Source organism: Schistocerca piceifrons, chromosome 2, assembly GCF_021461385.2.
Source record: "Schistocerca piceifrons isolate TAMUIC-IGC-003096 chromosome 2, iqSchPice1.1, whole genome shotgun sequence".
In the NCBI taxonomy this organism is placed as follows: Eukaryota; Metazoa; Arthropoda; class Insecta; order Orthoptera; family Acrididae; genus Schistocerca; species Schistocerca piceifrons.
This window is the reverse complement of record NC_060139.1, coordinates 732,749,142-732,776,700: the sequence shown is the minus strand read 5'-3', so window position 1 is coordinate 732,776,700 and position 27,559 is coordinate 732,749,142. Positions and strand designations below refer to the sequence as shown.

At 37.0% G+C, this 27,559-nt stretch overlaps 1 protein-coding gene across 1 annotated transcript in view; it reads right to left on the bottom strand.

The window, feature by feature from the left end:
* The window catches only part of LOC124777302 (EF-hand domain-containing protein 1-like), a 203,751-nt gene that overhangs the window by 145,657 nt on the left and 30,535 nt on the right, over positions 1-27,559 (bottom strand). The window contains exons 2-3 of the mRNA XM_047252653.1: positions 18,745-18,881; positions 15,711-15,927 (exon numbers count right to left, since the gene is read on the bottom strand). Coding sequence (XP_047108609.1) covers positions 15,711-15,927; positions 18,745-18,881 — 354 coding nt within the window. The remainder of the gene's footprint in view (positions 1-15,710; positions 15,928-18,744; positions 18,882-27,559) is intronic.

The window sequence follows — 27,559 nt, the reverse complement described above, 5'->3', positions numbered from 1 at the left end:
TAAGATTGAGGAACAGAGTATTGCTTTGCACAGAAGAGTTACTCCAGAGAATACAGAGAATGCAGAGAAGAGGCATAAAGAATTTTGTGAGTGGTTGGTTAAAAACAGGACTCCAGGAGAAGGAATATGAGTAATTTGGAGAGGCTTACAGAAGGAAAAAGGGTAGAATAGAAGTTAGTAGTGTAAGTTCAACTGATGCATGGAGTACTAATGTTTTAGAAGTTAAGGGAAGTAATGTACAATTGTCAGATCCTTGATCTTGTGCAAATGTGCAAATTCTGTCTTCTCAATCTTCTCTGCCAACTGCTGTCATGATCCAAGTATGATCTCAGAGCCCATATGACAGGCGTTGTCTATCCCAATATGCAAACAACTGCACTTGGTTGCACCCTGTTCCTTCAATGGCTGCTGGAATAGCCTCTTTAACATGCTGAATGAGGCCCTCAGGTATACACACCCTCTTGTAGCCGTTTATATAAGTGTTACTATTCATCACATGTTTGAACTGCTGATGGTTAGTCAATATAAACCTTCCCTTCCCCATTGCTTGACACAGGACAAAGCAAGTTTCTCAACAGGAGAAGAGAGTCCCACTGGGTCAGATTCAGGTGAGTGGAAGACAGCACCTTGAACCTGTTGGTTAGGAGGGTACCCAAAGTCCATCCTGGTCCCTGTCTACCCAGTAGAGGATGTCTATAACTACCACTGACATGCCACTCACAGAGAAGTGGATGAGTAGTGTCAGGTTCTGTACTTCCCACAGAATAGACAGTATTCACAGGAGATACCTTTGGTAACTATGGTACACGAGTTTTGGGAACTCTCCCAAAACACTAGTTCACAGCAGTTGCCTATCATTTGACAGTAATTATAGCAACTTCCAGCAGCTTAGAACACCAACTATTTCATCCCATGTTTGAGAACATCATTTACAATGGAGATGCACTGGTGTTGCATTATGTCTTGTGCAATGTTTTACAGGATAGTAAACAAATAATTTTAAACCAAGCCTGCCAATTATCTTCTAATCTGTTAAGCTAAAAATACAACTAATTGCCTTTAAGGACTGAAGCAATTAGTACACAAATTGAAATTTCTACTAAGGCAACAATATTCTGTGGTAAAAATTACTAGTTTCCTAACATTTTGATATTTAGTCATTAATAAATTCAAGAATAGTGTCAATGTATGACAAATGTAGATAATTTATGAAAGGAAAACTATGTTAGTCATAAAATGTGCTACAGTAACTAAATCACAAATCCTGATTTACCATAAAATAGTTTATGCACACGATAATGATAACTTCTGAAAATTCTCATAAATATATATTTATTTGTAATGATACATACTGTAATTCAGGGTGAATTATTCTTTGACATTAGCGGTAAATCACAAATATTGATTTGTTGTAAAATAAATTATAAACAGCACTCATAACTTACAAAAATTTCCAAAAATATGCCTTTGTGCAGTTCCAAAATTCTCAAAATCAAACCTATTTCTCACATAGCTGTGCAATGAAATTTGGGAATGACTGCTATTGGAGCCTACTGGTGTCAAAAATTTCTAAAAGAGAACAATATAATTATAGGCATACAATTAATGATGATAGTATGAGTTTATCAAGGCACTCATAAATGTCTGAAATTTTGCAATATACACTCTAAGAGAAAAAAAAGGTACACCACAAAGAAATGGTACAGAAATTGGTAGAAGTGATGTGTGTGTGTGCAGACAAACAAATAATTACAGTTTCAGAAAAATGGATGATTTAGTCAAGAAAAAGAGATTCACAAACAGAACAAGTCACTAATACATTGGTCCACCTCTGGCCCTTGTGCAGACAGTTATTTGGCTTGGCATCAATTGACAAAGTTGCTGGATGTCCTCCTGAGGGATATCATGCCAAATGCTGTACAACTGGCAGGTTAGACTCAAAATCTCTAGATGGTTGGTGAGCCCCGCCCATAATATTACAAATGTTCTCAACTAGAAGCAATCAAGTGACCTTGATGGCCAAGGCAGGGTTTCATGAGTACAAAGCAAAGCAGTAGCAACTCTCACCTTGTGCAGGTGGGCATTATCTTGCTGAAATGTAAGCCCAGAATGGTTGCCATTAAGGGCAACAATATGGGGCATAGAATATCATCAATGTACCACTATGCCATAAGAGTGACAAAGATGATGACCAAAGGGATCCTGCTATGAAAATAAATGGCAGTCCAGTACATCACTCCTGACTGTTGGACTGTATGACAAGTGACATTCAGGTTGGTATCCCACTGCTGTTCTGCCTATCACCAGAAACATCTTCCGTTGAGGCTCATTTTGATGTGTATAACAGAACGTAAAATCATGTATGTCAGTAATTTCTCTACGTGTAATGTTTTATGTAAATATAGCCTTTGACTGCGAGTTTAACAACCAAGAGACAGTTATCTTTGGTCATGCGGGAAGGAGGTGGATCTTTGGAAGAGGTGGTTGGCAGTCTTTGGATCAGGAGCGTGGGTTGGAGGAGGTGGTGATACAGAGGTGGTGTTAAACAATGTCTTATTTCATATTATTGTAGAAGTGTTAAATGTGAATAAATGAATTAAATAGTGATGTGCAAAACTAATGTAACGTTTGCTCTCTAAAAATCAAAATACCACGCCGCCCTACAAACCAGTTAGTCTCATCCAAACACAAAGAAAACCGCGGGAACATTGCAGTGGAATCACCTCTAGACTTCACAAAGACAACAACGCAGCCATCGATATGAGTTAAGTACCAAACTGACATTTCCTGGACCAGAAAAAGTAGTGTGAGAACCAACAAAGTGCTGGCTTATTGGAGAGGTGGACCTGTGATCGACGTCGTGGTGTGAAAAGATAAGTACAATTCTTCTTTGTTTTAAACTTTTCGTCAAAACTGTGTCCAAACACTTGGTGTCATAATGACACTAGCAGAAGAAATTAAAAAGAAAGTGGGAGAAATGTTAGACTCGAACGGGTGTGGTGTAAGTGACGATCCAGATGACTCACAAACCGAAAGAAAACCAGATCAACAGGACTGGGTAATGTTACTCTTTGCCAGAATGGGACAAATGCAGTCCGAATTAACAATGGCAATGAATTCAAATAGTGTATTCCTAGAATCAAAAATAAATGCATCCAGTGAATCTCTAGAAGTGAAATTAAACGTAACTAGTGAATCGCTGGAAGCAAAAATGAAAAGCAAAGGTGATGTACTGAAAGAAGAGATCTCTAATTTAAAACTTCAATTAGGAGAAAGTTTGAAGGGCATGAACTCCAAAATTGAGGCCATAGAAAATAAGTTCGTGACCTTAGAAAATAAATTAGCCACAATCAGCTCAAGTCAAGGGAAAGAGATTGAAAGGTTAACCGCAGCTCAAAGAACTGTGGTGGAGAGGGTAGACAAATTAAGTATAGATACAGAATCAAAAGTTAATTCCTTAGATGCTGAATTACATAAGATAGAAGAGTCTGTAACATGTAATTTAAGTGTAATAGACAACAGACTCACTGACATGCAAGATAATTTTGTGTCTACAAATTTATGTATGAATGGTGGAAGTGTGTGGAGTAATTCACCTGTAAAAAGTTTTCCTTGTGATAATTTACACCCTGTAGACTTTCTACAACACTGCTCTGCAACCTTGTTCCTGGTATGTCTGATAAACTAAAGATTAAATTTGTCAAAAAATTTCTTGAGGGAGAAGCTTTGTCTTGGGCAAACCAACATTTTGATGAGTGGAAAACGTTTGATGATTTTAAGAAGAGTTTCTTAAATAAGTTTTGGTCTGAGACTGAACAGGGTAGAATAAAAAGTGAATTTTTAAATGAGCCTAGTTTCAGGGGCAGAAACCACTCAATGAAAGAGTTTTGCAGGGATCAACTTAGGAAACTGATGCATCTAGGTAAACCCTTCAACGAAATGACGCAAATTGATGCCCTTGATGGAAGGTTACCTGAAAGAATACAGTGGGAATTAGTGCATGGACCTGACGACTGTTTAGACCAGTTTCTAAAATATATCGACAAATTAGACAGAACAATGGAGAGAAATGTGCAACAGTTTAGTAATGAAAACCATTACAGTGGGAGGTGGAATTCTGATTACCGTGGGGAGAACCCTAGAAGGGACGATAGAGATTTTTGGAATGAACACCAATATGATAGAACAAGAGAGTACAATGCTAATGGGAAAGGGAGAAACTGGGAAAACAATGGTGTAACTAGGAACAACAGATGGGAAGGTAACAACAGAATGAATACAAATTAGAGGAGTGATAATAGAGGTAGCCATCCGGAAAACTCCGAACCGCCTCAATGAGGGTCCACAGCTTTGGGGCGAAGAGATTTAAACATAATAAGACCACTAACTTTCATACAAAATCAAATAGTGTAAATAACTGTACCATTAATAAACAGGATAAAAACCAGGAATGCCAAGTGAATTATACAAATTTTGATAAAAAATTTTGGGATGCTATGTGGTACAGTAGACCACCACAAAATAAACATAGGAGAGGTCAAAGTTCTGATTCAATTCTGGATGAGGATATGTTAAGTGATTTTTACAGCTGGGCAAAAAGGGGAGAGCAAGCTAATAATGAAGAGGGTAATAAATGTTTTAGTTCAGAATGGGGGGGATTGTTCACACAAGAAGGTAATAGTGAGTCAGCTGATGATAAACCTAAGCAACAGGAAAAAGAATCAACCATAGAAAGTGAGAAACAAGAGAGACATAGATGAAACTGGCAGTAAAGTATACCATAGTAGTGATGATGTTAGTATTATTGATGTGAAAAGTATGGTAAGCAAACCAGAAGGTGAGTACAATGTTTTTATTGAAATAAACAATGAAGTGTTGAAACTTGATGATAGTTGTGGTGACGAAGCAAAGGAATACGATAAGAATAGTGACGTGGCAGCTGAAAATCAATTGCTACATGTCTGTCCTGATCATTTCATAGTTAATCAAAGTGGTGATAACAAAAGTAAAAATATTGTGAAAGAATTAGATTTGTGTGATATTATTGAAAGTAAAGGAAGCCAGTTTTTAGAAATCCTGCGGAACCAGTATAATGAGAGTTGTAGTAGCAAAGTGTTTTGGTATCATCTAAGTATAATTAGTAGAGTTTTATGCCCACGCTGGTGGGAGAGTAAAAGAAAGAGTCTGAGTGAAAGGTACATAAACAGTAGGGAGATATTTTGTGTGCAGCCAAAGTGTAAACTTGATACTAGTAACTTAGAATCTGAAACTCAGGTAAACCTGATGAAGACTGAAAGGAAGGAAGTAGATGGAAATTATAAAGAAATTTAAAAAGATTTATTTATGAAGTTCCCGAGGGGAAGGCAGATGAAAAGGAATTAGGCTGTCCATACATTAAAATAAGAGTAAATCAGTGGGAAGGACACTGTCTTATTGATACAGGAAGTTCCATATGTGCAATATCAGAAAAATTTAGAGATAAAATTAGGGATGGTAAGAACTTTGTAGAAATGCCGGTAGTAGGGGTAAAAATCAGAGGTGCCACTGGTAGGCAAAGTAAGGCAGTTAAGAGCCAAGTACTGTTAACATTTGAAATTGAAAATGTGGAATTTGAGCAGGGTTGCCTTGTGGTCCCAAGGTTAGAAGAAAATATCATTTTTGGCATGGATTGGGTCTTAAAAGTGGGTGTAAGCTTCTCTTGGGAAGATAAGAGTGTTATAATTACTGAACCTGAGAAAAATAGTATTCTGAAAACAGAAATGCTCATCCTTAACTGTAGTAATTCTTGCAACCATATCAAAGCAGTTGTAAGCGAGGTAGATAATCAAGCCATAAGTGATAATACATCCTTTGACCTTATAAATGAACAAAATTTCGAAGAATTAGTCGAAGTCAAATTGAAAGAAGCTGTAAATCTAAGCGAAAGTCAGAAAAATCAGTTAAGAGAAGTGTTATGAGAATTTCAGGATACATTTAGTGAGACACCAGGGAAGGTAAAAGACTATCAGTGCAGACTTCAACTCAGAGATCATCATCCTTTCTTCCTAAAACCATATGGCATTCCATTCTCCAGGAAAAAAGATGTAGAAAGGCAAATCCAAAAAATGGAAACTTGGGGGATTATAGAAAGAAGTAGAAGTGCTTACAACAACCCATTAGTAATTGTGTCTAAGAGAAATGGTGGGGTTAGACTTGTACTCGATTCTAGGCACCTTAATAAGGTTTGGATTAGAGAAAATGACCATCCTGACAATATGGATGAACTTCTGCACAAATTTGATAATGTAAAATTTACGAGTAACCTAGACTTGACATCTGGTTTTCACCAAATACCACTTGAACTTGATTCTAGGAAGTATACTGCCTTTTTGTATGGTAGCAAAAGTTACCAATATTGTGTTGTCCCTTTTGGATTGAATGTATCTGTGGCTGAATTTATCAGAGCATTGGATTTTGTATTAGGTGATGAATTGTCTTCAAAATTAATAGTATATGTAGATGACATTCTTGTAACTGGAAAAACCTGGGAAGATCATCTAAACCTTCTGAGACAAGTCTGTCAAAATTGAAGGAAGGGGGAATGACTGTAAAATTGGAAAAATGTTGTTTTGGAGTTAATGAACTGAAATTTTTGGGGCATAATATTTCAGAAAAGGGAATCTTACCTGATAAGGATAAATTTGAGGCCATTGTAAACTTCCCTACTCCCAAGAACAAAAAACAACAAGTCCTTTTTTGGTCTCACTGGATTCTATAGAAAATTTCTTAGTACCCAAGCTTTAAATGCAAACTGCTTATGTAACTTACTAAAAAATAATACTGTTTGGGATTGGACACAAGAATGTCAGGATGCATTCATGGAAATAAAACAACAACTGTCCCAAAGTCAGATTTTGTATAGACCTGTTATGTCGATACCATTCTGTATAATGACAGATAGTAGTGAGACAGCTTTAGGGGTACACTTGTTTCAAAACATAGAAGTAGAAGGAAAATTAGAACACCATTCTACTGCTTTTGCTAGCCGTGTCTTACAAAAGTATGAAAAATCATATACAGTCACAGAGAAGGAACTACTTGCCATCCACTGGGCATTCAATAGGTTTAAAAGTTATCTGTTAGGGCACAAGGTAATTGTCTTCTCTGACCATAAAGCTCTATCTTACATTCAGAAGTGCAGACTCAATTATGACCGTATAACAAGGTGGGTTTTATTCCTTCAACAGTTTGACTATGAGATCAAATTTATTCAGGGTAAACATAATGTCATTGCAGATGCCCTTTCCAGACTACCAGTAGGTACAGATGTTGAAAATACTTATGGAAAAGAGGAGAAAGAGTTCAAACTTATGTACTTAAAGGGTGTAAAAGATGAAGCTGAAGTACTAAAAATCTGTAATGATATTCATAGAAACCAAAATCATGATCACAATTGGAAGTTGGTTAAAAGTTATATAGAGAAAAAGGGAGGAGAAAAGGTAGATCAGTATTATAAGGTACAAAAAGGGATTTTGTTTAGGAGACCTAGACCTAACTTAGACAATTGGATACTATGTTGGCCTGAGTAATGCATTGACACGTTAATCAGTTACATACATGAAAGCTTCGGACACTGCGGAGCAACAAAATGTATACAGAAGATACAGGAAAATGTATACTTCTGTAATATCAGTAGGAGAGTGAAGAAAAAACTTGAAACCTGTGATTGTTGTCAGAGAGTAAAAGTGAGCAACCAAACATCTAAAGGACTGATGCAAAACATTTTACCAAATAAAAACCTTGAATTGACAGCTATCGATTTATATGGACGATTACCAAAATCAAGAGGAGGGTACAGTTACATCTTTGTTATAGTTGATGTTTTCTCTAAATTTATAAAATTGTATCCATTAAAGAGAGCAACCAGTAAACAAATTATCATCAAGCTGACGAATCATTATTTCACAAATGTTGGTATACCCCAGGCCATCACGTCTGATAATGGGTCACAGTTTACATCTAAATTATGGAAAAATTTTATTGAAGATACAGGAATAAAACATATTTTGATTTCGGTTTTTCACCCACCAAGTAACCCAGCAGAAAGGTACATGAGGGAAATTGGAAGGCTCTGCAGAACATATTGTAGTAAAAATCATGTTAATTGGATTGAAAATGTTACTGACTTCGAGGATATACTGAACAGCCTACAGCATTCATCCACTGGTTTTTCACCTTATGAAGTAATGTTTAATAGACGACCTGCAAATCTGATTTCTGAGAATGTTGATTTCCCACCTTGTCAAACTATGACACCCCAGGAAAGAGAGACAGCTGTTAGGAACACTATGAAAAGACAAGGAGAGGTAAAAAAACAGAGACGTGATGCAAGAAGTAAAGGAGTACAGTTCAGGACAGGAGATCTGGTTTTAGTAAAACCACAGGAAAATCTAAATTGATGAGTCCAGAAATAAAGAAATTTTTTGACATCTATATAGGCCCTTGAAATCAAGGAAAACCCGCAACCTAATGCCTATAGGCTAATCTACCCAAAATCCAACAAGTTATTTGGACTGTGCAATGTTACAGAGTTAAAACTCTACAAACATGACCCATAAAATAGTCATTAATAAGTAAAATGCTGCTCAGAAAGAACTGGTTGACTGGCCCATCTATATCACTTTATTGTTTTATCATTCAGGGAAAACTTCATGTCAAAGTGTGATACTATGTCAACTAAAAGTATGAAGTAGATTTTGTGTTAATGTGAATTATGTTTGTACTAATTTCTCTTTGTTCTCTAATATACCCATTCATTAAATTTGGTATGAGATCAGTGTGTCAGACTATGAAACATTCTACAGTGTCATAGTAATGTCTCTTAACAGAAACCAAAGTTAATGATGTGGACACTTTTAAAGTAATAAGATATGAATAATGATTGTGTGTAAGAAGACAAAATCTTGTCATTTGTAAGCTATGTCAGATGGAACATTATTTAATGGATAAAGCAAACTGGAGGTACTTGTCAGATTATGAGAGTGCGCTTTGAAAGACCAGGTATGTTGTAGTGTGTTAAAAATAAAGTGGGTAGTCATGAAATTTATTTATGTGAATTAAGAATGTATTGAGGTTTAGAGCATTATGGAGACAGATGTTGATGTGTTACTTTTGAAACCCTTGTGATGGATTGAAGGTTATGTGATACTAATTTTGGAGTTTATATTGTGGGAGAATATTCTGTAATAGTTTAGATAATTTAATGTTAAAGTGAATGAAGAGCTGTTAGGAATTTATCCCATGCTCTATTACACAATTTGAAATAATTTCTATTCATGGCAGTATGCTATTTGAGCACAGGAGAGTAAATCAAAATGAAACACTGTTTAATAATGATGTAAAGTTAAGGTATAAATACTAACAATCTTACACAATGTAAGTGTAGAGTTTGTCAAAATTTGACCTACAAAGCAGACATAGATATACAATGTGAGAATACTGCAATGATAAAGACACAATCCTATAAAGAATGTCTCAGCTACCTTATTATAAAGGAAACATTAAATCATAAATAGGTAAACCAATCTGACTCTGAAAATACAGTGCTGATCACACATAATTGAATTTGCACTGGATTCACCACGTGATTACATGCATCACATCTACACGAATTTTCCCTTAGAGACAACCATTTAACACTGTGTACAAGTATTACAATATTTTGAACTATGTCCATTTTATGTATGTGGTTAAAAGAACCTGTTTATTTTAGAATAATGATGTCTTTAGATTTAATGGTTGTTTTTGGCACAAGCCATACCATAAGGTATTTCATTGAAACGCTTATATTAAAAGATTGTGAGAGATCCTTCATTCCACAGTTCACTTAATATATTCTAAAGAAACCATTGACAATGTTTCCTGCTATCAGAAGAGTGAGTTTAACTAAGATGCATTAAGTCAGTATTGAAGTAAACTTGAGTTTATACATATACTGTATAATTATGTGCCCATCTTAACACGGCTCTGCAGCTACCATGATCAATTAAATATAAGGTGATATATTTTATTGTTAGCTATAAGTTCATTACACTTATTACTCAATACAGCCAATGTAACCTTCAAATTGTGTATCATGGAAAGTCTATATATATAACTAAGATCACTTGGAAAACCAATTTTATTACTAACTTTCGGAACTGGAAATTTTATTATGATGTATGTATTAGATATATTTTATTCCAGAGTGACACACAATCCCATGCATGGCATGCATGGACTTGTGTGTGTGTGTGGGGGGGGGGGGGGGGGGGGGTATTATAACAGAACGCAAAATCATGTATGTCAGTAATTTCTTTACGTGTAATGTTTTATGTAAATATAGCCTTTGACTGTGAGTTTAACAACCAAGAGACAGTTATCTTTGGTCAAGCGGGAAGGAGGTGGACCTTTGGAAGAGGTGATGGCAGTCTTTGGATCGGGAGCGTGGGTTGGAGGAGGTGGTGATACAGAGGTGGTGTTAAACAATGTCTTATTTCATATTATTGTAGAAGTGTTAAATGTGAATAAATGAATTAAATAGTGATGTGCAAAACTAATGTAACGTTTGCTCTCTAAAAATCAAAATAACACGTCGCCCAACAAACCAGTTAGTCTCATCCAAACACAAAGAAAACCGCGGGAACATCGCAGTGGAATCACCTCTAGACTTCATGAAGACAACAACGCAGCCATCAATATGAGTTAAGTACCAAACTGTTCGTACTTGTTAACGACCTTGGACTATAAATTTGAATCTCCTGTAGTGCCTGAAGTCACCATGTGGACAAAGGAGTAGGACAACTTATAGACTGTGGAAATCTTAGGAAGAGGTCTGTTAAAAGTGAGAATCTTTACTGAGGACAATTCTACTCCAGTCAATGAGGCTCTACACTATAAAGAAGGCTCAAGGTCAGAGAGAGAGGAAAAGACAAAATGGATAAAGGAGTGGGAGAAAATGGAGACAGAAAGCAGAAGGGAGGAGATGTACAGAAAGAAGAGGAGGAGGATGTGGAAAGAGAGGGTTGGATGAGAAAGTGGATTCAGAAAGGGGACAAGAGGTGATGGGCAGAGAGAAGGGACAGCAGAAGATGGAGAGGGAAGGGAGGAGAAGATGAACAAAATAAGAGGGTAAGAGGTGATGATGACAGAAAGGGGGAGAGAGAGGGCAGAATGAGATGGAGAGTGGAGAGAGAGAGAGAGAGAGAGAGAGAGAGGATGGGGAGGGGTGGACAGATAAAGGGTTTTCTTTATTTTCCATTTAATCAGACTAAGCCACAGCAATGTGTTGTTGTGTATAGCTAGTACTAATTATATAATATATAATAAAATACACAATATAATAATTGATAATTTAACATATACACTGCTTTTGTACAAGTGATTCTGATTAAGTGTTTGACTTTTATAAAATTTTCATTTTTTATATCAGAATAGAGTGACAAAATTTCCAAGTTTTTCAAAAGTGGAAAAACGGAAAGATGCAAATTAAAATTTTGGTAACATACACATTTCAAATGATTTTTTTCAGTTTCTTTTTCATCATCAACAGTAATTACAAAGAATGCTACTTTAGTATTTGTTTAGCATAGAAATACAATAATGTATTACAATACAACACATTAGTATCATACTTTTCCATGTGTGTTTGATAAGCAGAAGAGCAAAATAGTAAGAAATGTTATTGAAATACTGCACAAAATACTGGTTACAACAACACTAAACTGGAAATATATTGACCACTTTCAACAATGTCCTTATAGAACCCTTCTGCTCCTTGTGGTATGTTAAAATGCCTCATATGTTACTGAGCATGTTCTTCTTTTTCTTTGCTCACTTCCTGACTGCAGTTTCTGGATTTCTGTACCTCACCCTCTACAGGACGTCCACTATAAGTGTCTGATACTGACAATAATACCTTCTTTTTAGACTTTTCATAAGCCATCACCTGCTGAGCAGTTATTTTTACAAGCATCTTAGTTCATAGAACTTATGGTGCACTGGATCGTATGCTTCCAAGTCTAAATTTAGTATCGTGATGATATCATGTTGTTCTAACACTTTATAGTATCATTTAAAGAATACCTTCCTTTTTCTGGTAGTCTTTATCCACTCTGTCAGACACACTGTCAGGATTATGGTTGTGACCACAAAAAGGGAAATGCTGTACCAGCTTCTTAAATTTGCTGCTTTCTACCATGAAGGCCATTAGTGTGCACTTCATTACTGTATTTTTATTTTGTTTGATACAGGATTCAGGGAATAAATGAGTTTCATTTGGAATATTTTCTGGCTGGGACATCTCAAAGTTTCTGAGAAAATCCAACTGGGCAGAGGCTACTTGGTTGCATCCTTTTGGTCCTTCTGTTTTGAGCCATGTGTAAAAAGCAATCTTTCCTTTGTCTGTACTAGTGAATGAATCATAATGCACATATTGTATAGCCAAACCTGTCTTGGATAGAATACTTCAGCTACAGAGAGCTCTGTTGTTGGGTGATACTGCCGTATATCAATAAATACTTTTATCACTTTTTAATTTTCCTCCTTCATTATTGCATAGAACTTTTTTGTGCGAAGTTTGGCAACCTGTTGTTTTATTGATTGATTCTTTTCCTCCAGATCTTGTTCCTTTTCTAGTTTCATTACACCATTCCGGCTTGTTGTGCAAGTATCTGTTTGGGGAGTTTTAAATGACAAGTTAAAGTAGTGATATAATGTATGTTTGTACTTCAATAAAGAGCAAGTAGGAAGGCCTGATGATTTCCTTTTATTTACAGAAATGTTTCCACATTTTTGCTGCTTTCAGTTCAGATGCTGGACTTTTTTCTTGAATAATAACCCTCCCTACATCTCTATGTTTTGATGTCATTCTTTGTAGCTAGTGTAACCTCTTATCTTCTTGTAGTGCTATGGTCTCCCCCTTGGTTTTTAGTTGGTATCTTCCCTATTTCACAAAATTACTGGCCAGATTTGAGAGTCTTTCTTTGGACATCTTTGATCTTCCTTTTAAGTTGCAACACATACACGTACTTTCTGGCAATTTTTTTTTTCTTATGCTGATATTTATTGAAACAGTAGTCTTCATTTTTGCTTCTTTCTTTATATTCCTTCATTTTGGTGATCTGATTACAATATATTTTAGTAATAATTTATTGTGGTCCATTTTGTATAAACTATTCACATGATGGTGAAAAACTGTGATATCATCGTAAGATAGGTCAGCTGCTCTGTATTCTTTTCTTTCTAATGCTTTTGGGTTCACCAATATCTGGTAGCCAATGTGAACAGGCAATGCCTGGTATTTTCTTCTTGTTGTTGAGCTTCTTGGATTCCTTCACTTTCAACCTGGACATCCTGCAACCTGAGCCCTAAGTTACATGTATACCATTTCCTGAATCACTCCATATTAACCTCTATTTAATAGCTTAACAACATATTCTTCTAGTGCAAACTTGTCTTTGATGAAGGTGGCTTGAGCTGAGCAATAATCAGAAGTTAAAGTTGTTGTGTAAACCACTAATTTCTATTATTTGTTCTGGTGGCAAGTGCCTGCCCACATTTTATGTTCTTTACTTTACATAAAACTATCTCACATTATCATTGACAATGATGTTCTACATTATCGACATCCTACATGGTTATTGAGTCCTACATTGTTATTTTCTCTTCAGGTCTCTCAGATGCTGAGCACAATTTGTATTTATCAACTTTTGTTTTAATTGACTGAGAGCAAATACTGAGTTTTACAATACCTCATAGTTTTTCATGACACAGATAATAGTGGATTTTAACCAAACCGTTTCAACAGGTCATGCATGGCAGCAAGCTCAATTTGTAACTACAAAAATCTACATTTATTTACTTTAAAACAAAATGCTCCTCATTTTTCCTTCCAAACTCCTAGTCTCTTCCCAAACATTACTTACTTTTAGTTGCTTCAAAAGACCTGCATAGTGTCTGCCACTCATTGCTTTTACCCCCTGCAAGGTTATCAGGATGAAAGATGCTTCTGGAATAACACTGCCCGTAATTTGTCCTGTAGATTAAATTTACTTTGTCTGTTGTGATGCAGAGCCACCAGTTCCATCCATTGCTTTGACTGCTGTTCCATTTTTGGTCCAAAGCAATAGATCGATGTCTCATAAAGAATACAAATCAATCCACAAAAAAGGTTGGATATTTTTACAATACTCCAAGAATATCTGAGTAATATGTCTTTACCTGCCTTTGGTCACAACTCAGCAAATGTGGAATCCACTCTGCTCAAAGCTTAAGCAAAATTTTCTGTATTCTTTCTTCTGATAGGTCTGTAGTATCAGCTGTTTCATATAATCACTGGTTACCTAATATGGGGAACTTTCTTTTTGTGTCCACCTGTGTTGCATTTTTGAGACATCTTCTAGATGGATCATATGAAGAGAAAGTATAACCAAATTTTAATTCAATTTTTCACTGTTGAATATGAAGGAACAGACTCCTAAAAAATCTTCATCAACTTAGGATGTATGTTCAAGTGAAAAATGAAAAACTCAGATAAATTGTGTAGCACATACTAGCATAAAAACAAAATATCATTGATAGCAATTTCAATTCTATGCCAAACCCAAACTCCTAAAAAATCTTCATCAACTTAGGATGTATGTTCAAGTGAAAAATGAAAACCTCAGATAAATTGTGTAGCACATACTAACATAAAAACAAAATATCATTGATAGCAATTTCAATTCTGTGCCAAACTCAAAATCTTTTCACTTTACCTCAAATGAACACAGAGATAATTAATACAACTAAAGGTCATGCCAGTATGAAACTAATTGATATGCTGGCAGTGCAGGAAAAGTTGTAGGAATAAAGCAGAGAGGCAGGTGAGCACAAAGTCTGATGAAAACTGGGACCACGGAGGAAATCAAGACCTGATATGTATTTGATGGACAGTTCAGTTAAGTTGTAGGTGAGGTATAAGGAGGGAGAAGGGTGCTACTCTCAGACCATTAGCAACTTAATGTTATGTAGCGTATCTGTACATGGCAACACAAATGTGCACACATGTGTGTGCTCAATAGCAATGTAATTAGTGCTCTTACTAAAACAAATATGAGATAAATGTGCTTAAAACAGTTAACACTAAAAATGCCTAAAATATGACACTTAAAATTAAAATCACTCTCTTCATTTTCACTCACTTTCACGTGCTTACTCATACCCAATCTTCAGAAATATAAAACTTATAACTTAATCAATGTTAAACATGTATTATTAAAATTTTAACTGAATGGTAGGATAAAAGTTAAAAAAAGGGCACAAGAAAGTGTAGTTGGTTGATCACTTACAAAAAACCAGGATGAGCCACTCGCCCTGGTGACACATTAAAAACTTTTCCATAAAAGATTAGGGGGTGAGTCAGACATCTCACAAAATCTTAAAAGCTACAGCACATTTGTCTCATTGTCAGCTAAAGTAGAGGCCAGATCAGCTGTTAAATTAGGCTACATCCTCTTGTCTGTACACAAAATAATTCAGTTAAAACTTTGCATGCAGTAATCTTTATGTCACAAGCAGCACACTCAAAATGTATCAAAACATAAACATCAAACACATAGATAAGTGCTTATGCTTTTCCACGAAACCAATGACATTTTAATGAAATGGAACTATGAATAATTACAATATCAAATTAAATAAGCAATACTTACTTCAGTTGCTGGTTCCATGACAGTGATTGTATCATTCTCAAGAAAATAGACAATGTTGACATGCCTTACACGATAATGTTCCACTGGTGACTCAAAAACAGATTGTTTGAAGTAAGCTTTAAAATTAAGAGCCTTTTTATCATAAATTTCAAAATGTGGATGGAATGAAGGAAAAACTGGTCTTTTTAAGATGCCATATGTTAACACTGGATCACACCTACAAATGGAAATCATTTATTCTGGTTAGTAAGTTATTATTGAGTATATTGTGCTACATGGAAAACAAATCAGGTGTCTTGTATTGTGTCAAGTGATTACATAAAAGCTCTTTCAGATGATGAAGATGACAATGATGCTGATGATAATGATAGCATAAAACACTCTATACCATGGTCAAAATTTTTCTTTAAAAAAACCTCTTTTTCAGTTTTTAACAGCACTGTTCATTTCTCATCTAATTTTCCATCCTCTATCCATCTTTATTTTTGACTGTCTTTGATATCCCTACCAATGGCAAATTCTGATAGCAGCTGAGAGGTGCAAGTGCAGCTAATGAATGCCCCTAGAGGCATGTATAACATGTCACATGGGCCGAGCAGGCAGCCATGACTGTGTCAAGCACAGTACATTGCATTAGTTATTATCAATCAGGCTATTCTGCTTAATGGATATTGATGCTGCATTATACATGGACTTTTTGTTTCTGTGTCTGAATTTCATTCAGTGTTCTGTGCTTGACAAACTTGGCTTTGTTTACATATTAAACATTTGTGTGAAGTGGGACATAAAAGTGGCATGCTTTCAGTGGCATTCACACCCAGCACCAGCGTCACAGATCCCAAGTTCTGGAATTTTGGTAGCAACAGCTATCACTAAAACAGCAATAGTACCAAGAACTACACCAGCAACAGCTCTCCCACAGCTCACATATCAGCAGTGGCAACAGTAGCTGGTGGTCATGGTTATGCCTCCACCATCACTCACTCCTTCAGTGAGTCTTCAGAGAACTGAGTAGTCTATCATTCTGAACTTTAGACCCTATTGATCTGCTTACTGTATCTCTGGTAGGCAGCAAGTGCATTTACGCAGCAAGTGTATTGCTCTTGTTTTATAGTAGACATTTATATACACAGGTGCGGAAATTGCAACCACTCTTTGAACCTAGTACTTTGTCTGTCAATCATCTCTGTGCTCTGTTAACCGAACCATGCATCAAACACACCTTGTCGCAATTTTTATCAGGGTCATAAACAACATGGACAGTCTTACACAGCATGGACTGCTTACCTGCAGGGTCTCACATGTAAATTTAATTTCATGTAACAGAACTGTACAGTATCATATGCAGAATCATTAATTCTGAATGTGAATGTGCACCTATGTCTGGGCACATGCATTCAGCTGGCATTCAAGTTGAACCCAAGAGATCATTGACAGCCACAAGAGGCGTCAGTTGTTTGACATCACATCCAGGCACATTCATCTGACCTATTAATGCAACCAGCTCCAGATGTGACCACAGTTGCACTCCACACCCATCCCACTCCCTCTGAACCTCAGACCGGACATTGCGCCACCATAAGTTGTGTCTTGCATCTTTGCCCCATGTCTCCTGGGCCCAGTATAACATCTGCCTTCATAACCCCACTCTTCAGAAGTTTGGTGAAGGAATCACAGTGTGGGATCCTATTAGAACCAGTCCATCCATCCCAACCTTCCCTCAACCCTTTTGTTATTGGTGCAGTCTGTTGCCTCCATTGTGCTGCCAACTCTGAAGTCATTGGACATGCTTCCTGGGTTGGCTGACTTTGGGCCAGTGGTTCTGGATCAGTTGGTGGGGTGTTCCTACTGCCTCCCCCCACCCCCCCCACCCCACCCCCCTCACCCCAATCCTTTGGAATTAGCATGAACTAGGAAATTTTCTGTCCTACGTGCTTATTTCTTGGGGGGGGGGGGGGGGGGGAGGGTGGTACGAATTTACTATTCCCATCATGGTCAGTATTAATAGCAGCTCAGAGGCAGTATAGATTAAAATTGACAAATGCCATCAGGCATGTATGCAATGTGCCCCATGGGCTAAGCCATTCACAGCAATGTGGTCAAACAGCAGCCACAATTCAGTCTAGCACAGTCAGTATCTAGAAAGTGACAGATTTACCATATCAAAATTTCCAATGAAAGAGAACTTCACATTTATTAATTTTTCCGGCTTTCATATCTTTTTTTTATTTTTTTATATTTTTGTATAGACTTTCATAAATGGGCTATTATTTTGGTTTGTGGTTTTCACATGTATAATTTGTATTGTGAAAGTTAGAACTCTCATTGATCTTCCAATAATCTCTTTCAAGGCACAGACTAAAGATGCATCAACAGTGGAATTACTCATAATTCAATGAATGCTTTTACTAGAACAGATTTGCAGCACATAGCTTTCAGCTCTCACAAAGAATGTACAGGCTAAAATGTTAAACATGTAAGCTTTTGCTGCAACTTTAGCATGTTCTCGTATCATAACAACAGAAACACAACATATCTCTGAGACTCAATTTCTTCTATATTCATTTACATTTCTTCTTTTTTACCATCATTATTACTTTTCCTTTACCTAGAATTGGGGAACTTCACATTTCTTATAATGGAATTATCCAAGCCTTACACAACTTTCCATTGAATTCCCAAAATGCTGGCAATGGGAAATACTTATAATTACATTTATCATGTCTTGGGAATGGGCACATCAACTGGAAATCACCGATTGACAAAGCAGAAGTCTACAAAAAGGTATAGGATTTACTGCAGGTTAACAGGTAATGATGCCAAAAATTACCATAGCATATTTGATACTTGTATTTGCAACTACAGAAATATATGTAACTGCTCGATAGGAACATTGAACACATAATGAACAGTTTACAAAATACATTAAGAAGGAACTCATATTAAAATTATTGAACATCAAATGCAACAAATCTTTTTTTGTCTTCAAAAATATGCAACATATCATCTGTTAAATTGTGATCTTTTACTTTACCTGATAGTGTCATCATCTTTCAAGAATGCTACTGAATCCACATCAAGAGGTTCTTTCCCAATGCCAAAACGTGTTGTCTTTGGGAAGGCATATCCTCCTCTAAAATCAAAACACTGGGAACGGTGATATCTTGTTTTCTGCAGAAAAATAAAACCAATCATTAATTTTAAGCAGTCATAGATGTATTGGTTCATTTAACATACTGTTAAATTAAAATGGAAATGGTTGATTCACAAAATGTTTATCTGTAAGAGATTTGGGAACACACACCAGTTCAAAACAAAATTAAAATATATTCATTGGTCTCTCTTTCTACAAGCCACTCTTTCTACAAATTATCTGAATTTCTAGATTCAGGGCTATAAAATTTCTGTTAACTAAGGGGCAAGTAGCAGTGTTTGTTATAAAATTGTATAACAAGTAATAATATACTGTAAATACAACTCACAATTATAAAAATAAAAATATGAAAAATACCATTGCAATCAACTAAATACTAAGTTAGAAGCAACACAATAGAACTAGTGAGGTAGCAGCCTTTTTTTTCGCAGTAGATGTTTTAAAACTAATTTACTCTATTATATTTAGATGCTGTAAGTGTGAATAGCATTAATCAGAGTTGCAATAGTTGACTGTTACTACTTTAAACAGATTAATTCTCTATGATGTCTTTGTCTCTCATTAATGTATATCTTCACTCACTCCACAACCCTGAAGGTTCTCCTTCTTCATGGGATGTACAGATTACGATGAAATGATGACTTAGTTAATAAATTATTGCATTATAAGAAATAAAAACCAAAATAAGAATGAATATAAGCCAATGTTACAATAAATGGAGCATGCACAATTGTTTTTAGTAACACTAAGAGTAGTACTGGTTTTTCAGTACAAGATGTAACTCTTATTTGAATCTATCTCCCTTTTCATAGAGCTTCCATTGCCCCAATCAATGTGATACTATCATTCAATTAAACAGTTAATGAAAGAATAGTGGTACAACTAAATGTCTTCTGATTAAAGGGCACCTTATTATTTAAGATTCTCTGCACTAATCTTTGTTAGTATCAATATCTGTTTTCCATTTCATTGTGTTGTGTAAGTGCAGACTGATGAACTTTCTACAGTTTGTTATATTGCAGAATGATCTGAAAATGTGACTTCGTTAATATCATCTGTTTGGGAATAAATTACATATGGTGTTCCTCAAGGTTACATCTTGGGGCCATTGCTTCTTCATCTGTTAGGCTGCCAGATACTAAGTTCGTTTCATTTTCAGATGATACAAACAGTATAATAAGTAGCTACTCAAGTACAGAGTTAGTACTCAAGTACTTGATATTAAATTCAGTTGGGAAGGGCATACAACAGAACTGCTGAAGCAGCTAAACAAGTCTGTATCTGCAGTGACAATGATGTCAGATGCAGGGGGGGGGGGGGGGGGGGGAACCACTTGCATACTTTCATTCTATTATATCATATGGGATTGTATTGTGGCGTAACTCGCAAAAGTGAGCAAAAGCTTTCAGCTCGCAGAAGCAGGCAATGAGACTCATTTGAGGTGTAAATTCAAGAACATCATGTAGAAACCTGTTCAAGGAACTTTGTATTCTAATCACTGATTCCCAGTGTATTTTTTCCTTAATGAAATTTGTTGTAAGTAATACACCACTATTTCCAACAAATAGCTCAATACATAGTATCAATACTAGGAATAAGAACAATTTACATAAACACCTAAAAGCGCTTACCTTGGTCCAAAAAGGCGTCCAATATTCAGGAACACACATTTTCAATAAATTGCCAGCAACCATAAAAAAACTTGGTTAAGATAAAACACAGTTTAAACAGAGTTTGAAAGACTTTTTGATAGGCAACTCCTTCTACTCTATAGATGAATATCTTAACAGGGACTGTTAGACCAGCTTAAATAAAAATGTCTGCTAGATTTCAGTTTTGACAGCACTTGGTCACAACAGTCAAGATTAGGTATTTGGTGTATGATAAATTTATTAATAGTGCATAACAATGTTTCAGTATGACAGAGTATTAATTCTGTAAATATTAGTAGTTCCAGTTTACTGCAATGTGTTCACCTATTTTGACAATGTCCTGACAAATGATCAAGATAGTGAGTATTATATTCAGATGTTTTATTCTTTTTGTCATATTTTCTGACTTGTCCCACACCCATGAGAATCATTTCATTTTTGGGTCTATGGAATGAAAACTGAATCTAATATGATCTACAGTTCTGAATCCCTACAGGGCACCAAATTCTGCTCTCTCTCTCTGTCTGATATCTTTAAACATGTTCCAAACGAAATGTATATAGTTTTTCTCTAGGAATTGTACCAGCTACTTTTTCTACCATTACCAAACTACTAACACATGCAACAATGAAGCAAGAACTTGATAAAAGCAGTCCTTTGATTGTCTTTATTGATTTTTAAAAATTTTTATTTTACAGGTCTAGTTCCATAAGATCAAACTGAGGTGCAAATCTCCAAGGTCATGAAACATGGCAGTACATGCAATTACAACATAAAAGTACTAACAGATAAAATAAAATGTTTATGAACTGAAAAAATGACAAACCAGAAGTTTTCATAAACTCAGTCAACAATATAACACAGAAATCAGCTTCATTTTTCAAGCAACTCATCGACAGAATAGAAGCAGTGAACCCATGATGGAGGTCTTCAGTTTTGATTTGAAAGCACGTGGATTACTGCTAAAATTTTTGAATTCTTGTGGCAGCTTACTGAAAATGGATGCAGCAGTATGCTGCTCACCTTTCTGCACAAGAGTCAAGGAAATACATACAATATGGAAACATACTGGATTTCTGCCTAGTATTAACTGAGTGAAAGCTACTAGTACTTGGGAATAAGCTGATATTGTTTAAGGCCAATGCCAGAATACCCAGACTAATGAACAGGGGTTGACAAGAGCTTCGTGAACTTACATCACTTATTGCCTGAACTGTCCATTTCTAAGCCAAAAATACCCTTTGAGAATACAAGAGTTACCCCAAAACATAATACCATGCATCATAAGTGAATGAAAATAAGCAAGGTACACTACTTTTTGTGTCGATCTATCACTTACTTCAGATAACATTCAATTAGTAACAATGGCAGCATTAAGTCTTTGAACAAGATCCTGAATGTGGGCTTTCCACGACAGATTACTATCTATCTGAACACCTAGAAATTTGAACTGTTCTGTTTCACTAATCGTGCACTCATTTTGTGAAATTAAAATGTCAATTTTGTTGCATTGTGTGTTAGAAACTGTAAAAAACTGAACCTTTCTGTTATTTAGTGTCAGTTTCTTTTCTACGAGGCATGAACTTATGTCATGAATGGCACTACTTGAAACAGTACACAACATGCTTTACTTCCATGCTAGTGCCATCAGCAAACAGAAATATTTTAGAATTACCTGTAATACTAGAGGACAAATCATTTATATACACAAGGAACTGGAGTGGCCAACATAGATCATGCCTCACTCAGACCCCAGATTATAGCCTTGCTCAACAGTGTGGATAATGACCTTTTGCTATTTGTTGTTAAAGTAAGAGGTGAACAAATTGTGAGTTACTCTTGGTACTCCATAATGGTCCAACTTCTTGAGCAATATTTTGTGGTCAACACAATCAAACACCTTAGATAAATCAAAAAAGATGCCTAGCTTTCAAAACCTTCTCTTTAATCCATCCAATACCTCACAGAGAAAAGAGAATACAGCATTTTCAGTTGTTAAACCACTTCTAAAACTGAAGTGTACATTTGACAGCAAATTATGTGAAATTAAATGATCAGTTATCCATACATACAAAGCCTTTTGAATAACATTAGCAAACACTGATGATCTTGTGATTCTTCAGTTTTTCCCAGGGTATTTCTTGCTCAAACAGTCCATGGGTTTACTGCTAGTCCATAGTGTCCAAGGGGAACAATATTTCAGTGATCAGACATGTCACCATCGTCAGGTGTGCTGACAAACTGGGCTCCCGAGGACGGGTGGCCGTCTTAAATCCCCTCCCCTATCGAGGCATTCTCTCCTCGGTCTGCGCCCGCACGTGAGCGGTTGGTGAGATGCTGGCATCGGCATCTGTCATGGTGTCGGTGTAATTGTCTCATCCACCCTAGTCGCCCATTCATTTCCTTTGCTGAGCATCTTTTAAATTAGACTCAATGCTGGTTCCCATGCCCTGCTGAGGTTGTAGCTGCAATCTCAGTTGATGAGTCCGTCCCTGGTATGAATTTCCGTAGCCTCTCTAATGATGCTGTCCCAGTATTTAGATGTCTGTGCCAAGACCCTGGTATGTTGGTAGTCCATTTCGTGATTTTCGGACAAACAGTGCTCTGCGACTGCCGACTTGTTCTCAGCAATGATCTTGAATGATGCGCTCTGTCTGTCCAATATAAGTCTTTCCACATTGACACAGAATCTGGTATATGCCAGCCTCCCGCAAACTGAGATTGTCTCTGACACTTCCCAATAATGCTCGTATTTTATTTGGAGGGCAAAAGACAATCCCTACTCAGTGTTTCCTCAATATTCATCCATTTTCCCCGATAGTGGGTCAGTATATGGTATATAGGCAATGGCTGTCTCTTTCTCCACGATTTCTTCCATATCCACACGCTGTACTGTAGAGGTGGGGTGGAGAGCGCGTCTATCTGCCATCCCGAGTACCTGTTTTTCTGGAATACAGTTTTGAGGTCTTGCAGTTCTTGGGGCAGACTCTCAGCATCAGAGATGGTGCGCACCCTGTGCACCAGTGTTTTTAGCACTCCATTCCTGCACAGGGAGGTGGCAGCTATCTGCTTGCAAATACAGGTCAGTGTGCATTTTCTTCCTGTATACCCAGAGGCCCAGGGTGCCATCCACTCTTTTTTTGACCGTGACATCCAGGAATGGTAATCTTCTTCCTCCCCACCTCTACAGTACAGCATGTGGAGATGGAGAAGTCATGGAGAAAGAGATAGCCACTGCCTATATGCCATATACTGGCACACTATCAGGGAAAACAGGACGAATATTGAGGAAACACCGAGTAGAAACTGTCTTTTGCCCATCAAATAAAATGCAAGCATTATTGGGAAGTGTCAAACATGATCTCAGTTTGTGGAAGGCTGGCATATACCAGATTTTGTCTCAATGTGGAAAGACTTATATTAGCTAGACAATACGCACCATTGAAGATCATTGGCAAGAACATCAGACGCACACTCGACTTCGGTACCCCACAAGTCATCGGTCACAGAGCACTGTTTGTCTGAAAATCATGAAATGGACTACCAACATACCAGGGTCTTGGCACAGACATCTAAATACTGGGACAGCATTGTTAGAGAGGCTATAGAAATTCATACCAGGGACAGATTCATCAATTGAGATTGCGGCTACAACCTCAGCAGGGTATGGGAACCATGATTGAGTCTAATTAAAAAGACACTCAGCAAAGGAAACAAACAGGCGACAAGGGTGGATGAGGCAAGTGCACCAATGCCACCACAGAGGCTGATGCCAGCATCTCACCGACGGTTGACGTGTGGGTGCGGGCCGCTGAGAGAATGCCTCGCGAGGTGAGGGTATTTAAGATGGCCACCCACCCTCAGTAGACCAGTTCATCAGCACACCTGATAATGGCGACATGTCTGATCGCTGAAATATTGTGCCCGTTGGACACTGTGGACCAGCAGTACACCCGTGGACTGTTCGAGCACTGATGAACTTATTAACACGTGATCTCTGAGTGATTCTAAGCGCAGTTGATAGACAAATTTATATAATTCTCATGAATTTTTTTGGCTTTCCAGGTATTCTTATACTTTTTGATTGTTTATCAATAACTTCCAACAATTGTTTTGCACAAAAAGTAAAACTTCAACAAATATTATCTCAGCAGAATGACAGCAAATTTCTATTCCCTGTAAAAAGAAGTGCCTCATTTAACATCAGCAGAATTTTCTGAATAGTTTTTTCTTTGTTCTTGGTAGCCTCATTTATACATGGTTCTGCTGTCTATATAGTAAGGCATTTTCAGTAACTTTTGCCTATCTACCCCTATTTTAGATCTGAATACTCACATCAAAAAATTTTGCATCACCCCAGTTCCCAGAACTCCTGAAGATAGATGTTGACTGTCAATATTGTATCACAGATACAGTCCCTTTTAACTGTTCTAGATGTCACTAAACCTGCTCAGAGATGTAAACTACCATACATGTAGCAGCACCTATTAGACAGAGGGGGTCCAACAACTGAGCAGTTCCAGTCATTCCACTAGGAAGGAGATACACGGCTCGTGTTGTCTGTAATTTAATCATGCCTAGATGGCCAATACTGGAGTTCGATCATGTACACACTTTTACTTTGTGACAGGAAGTGCTCTCAACAAGGGAAGTGTCCAGGCATCTCGGAGTGAACCAAAGCGATGTTGTTCGGACATGGGGGAGATATAGAGAGATAGGAACTGTCGATGACATGCCTCGCTCAGGCCACCCAAGGCCTACTACTGTAGTGGATGACAGCTACCTTCAGATTATGGCTCACAGGAAACCTGACAGCAAGGCCACCATATTGAATAATGCTTTTCATGCAGCCACAATAGTCTGCATGATGCGCAACTTCAGTCCCGGCATCCATGGTGAGGCCCATCTTTGCAACCACGACACCATGCAGCACAGTACAGATGGGCCCAGCAACATGCCGAATGGACCACTCAGGATTGGCACCATGTTCTCTTCACCGATGAGTGTCGCATATGCCTTCAACCAGACAATCATCGGAGACGTGTTTGGAGGCAACCTGGTCAGGCTGAACACCTTACACACATTGTCCAGCGAGTGCAGCAATATGGAGGTTCCCTGCTGTTTTGGGATGGCATTATGTGGAGCCGATAAATGCCACAGGTGGTCATGGAAGGCACCATAACCACTGTATGATACATGAATGCAACCCTCCAACCGATAGTGCAACAATATCGGCAGCATATTGGTGAGGCATTTATCTTCACGGATGACAATTCACGCCCCCATTGTGCGAATCTTGTGAATGACTTCCTTCAGGACAATGACATCGTTCGACTAGAGTGGCCAGCATGTTCTCCAGACATGAACCCTATCAAACATGCCTGGGTCACATTGAAAAGGGCTGTTTACAGATGACATCACCTACCAACCATTGAGGGATCTACGCTGAATCGCCATTGAGGAGTGGGACAATTTGGACCAACAGTTCCTTGATGAACTTGTGGATAGTATGCCACAACGAATACAGGCATGCATCAATGCAAGAGTACGTGCTACTGGGTATTAGAGGTACTGGTGTGTATAGCAATCTGGACCACCACCACTGAAGATCTCGCTGTATGGTGGTACAACATGCAATGTAAGGTTTTCATGAGCAATAAAAAGGACGGAAATGATGCTTATGTTGATCTCTATTCCAATGTTTTGTACAGGTTTCAGAACTCTCGGAACTGAGGTGCCTTCTCACACAGTGACAATCCAAGAAACGGTCAGATTAAATTTTCCAAGAGGAGAAAGCCTTCATCTCCAGGCAATACCACTAGGGTAACTAGTTAGACCCACCCTAAATGACTGACAGAGCATGGAAAGACAGCCCAATTAACAAATATCTGAAAAAGAATGAAATGATCAGAACTAAATCATGTGAAGAATCATTGTAGGATTTGTAATTAATGTCCTAAGAACACTTAATTCTTTATGTATATAGTTATGTCTGTATTTCACGGGGCAACATTAATGTTCCATTAACAGGGCAGTCATTATAGACAAAGCATAAACTCAGATTATGAAACAGTAGGGAAGGAAATCGAGCATGCCCTTTTCATGCAAGCCATCTCGGCATACGGCTGGATCTTTGTATTTCCAGGTGAAGCAATGAAGAATAATTCAGAATACCTATGCAACATGTACCAATTATAACTTAAAAAGACATGTCTGGAACATTCCAGAAAAGAAAACAACTTGCCAACATTTCAAACAAATTGTCCACAGTACGAAGTACTGACATTTTTGAAAGACATTACAGCTTCATGCAGGCATAAAGTAATATTTATCAGATTAGATTCAGTTTTCATTCCATAGACCCAAAAATGAGATGATTCTCATGGGTGTGGAACATGTCAGAAAGAATAACATAAAAAATAAAAAATTTGAATACAATACTTACTACCCTGATCATTTGTCAGGAAATTATCAAAATAGGTGAATACATTACAATAAACTATTTACAGAATTAATTCACAATTGGAATGAAACATTGTTATGAACTTTTAATAAGTCTGTCATATACATAATACCTAATCTTGACTGTTGTGACCAAGTGCTGTCAAAATTGAAATCTAACAGACATTTTTACTTAAGCTGGTCTAGCAGTCACTGTTAAGAAATTCATCTACAGAGTAGGAGTTGCCTATCACAAAGTCTTTCAAACTATGGTTAAACTATGCTTTATCTGAAACCAAATTTTTATTGGTTGCTGGCAAATTTATTGAAAATGTATGCTCCTGAATGTTGGATCCCTTTTTTGACCAAGGTAAGCAATTTTAGATCTTTATGTAGAGTGTTCTTATTTCTAGTATTGATACTATGTATTGAGCTATTGGTTGGAAATAGAGATGTATTACTTGCAACAAATTTCACTAAGGAATAAATATACTGAGAAGCAGCAGTTAGAATACAAAGTTCCTTGAACAGGTTTCTACTCAATTTTCTTGAATTTACACCACAAGTGATTCATATTACATGCTTTTGCATGCTAAAGACTT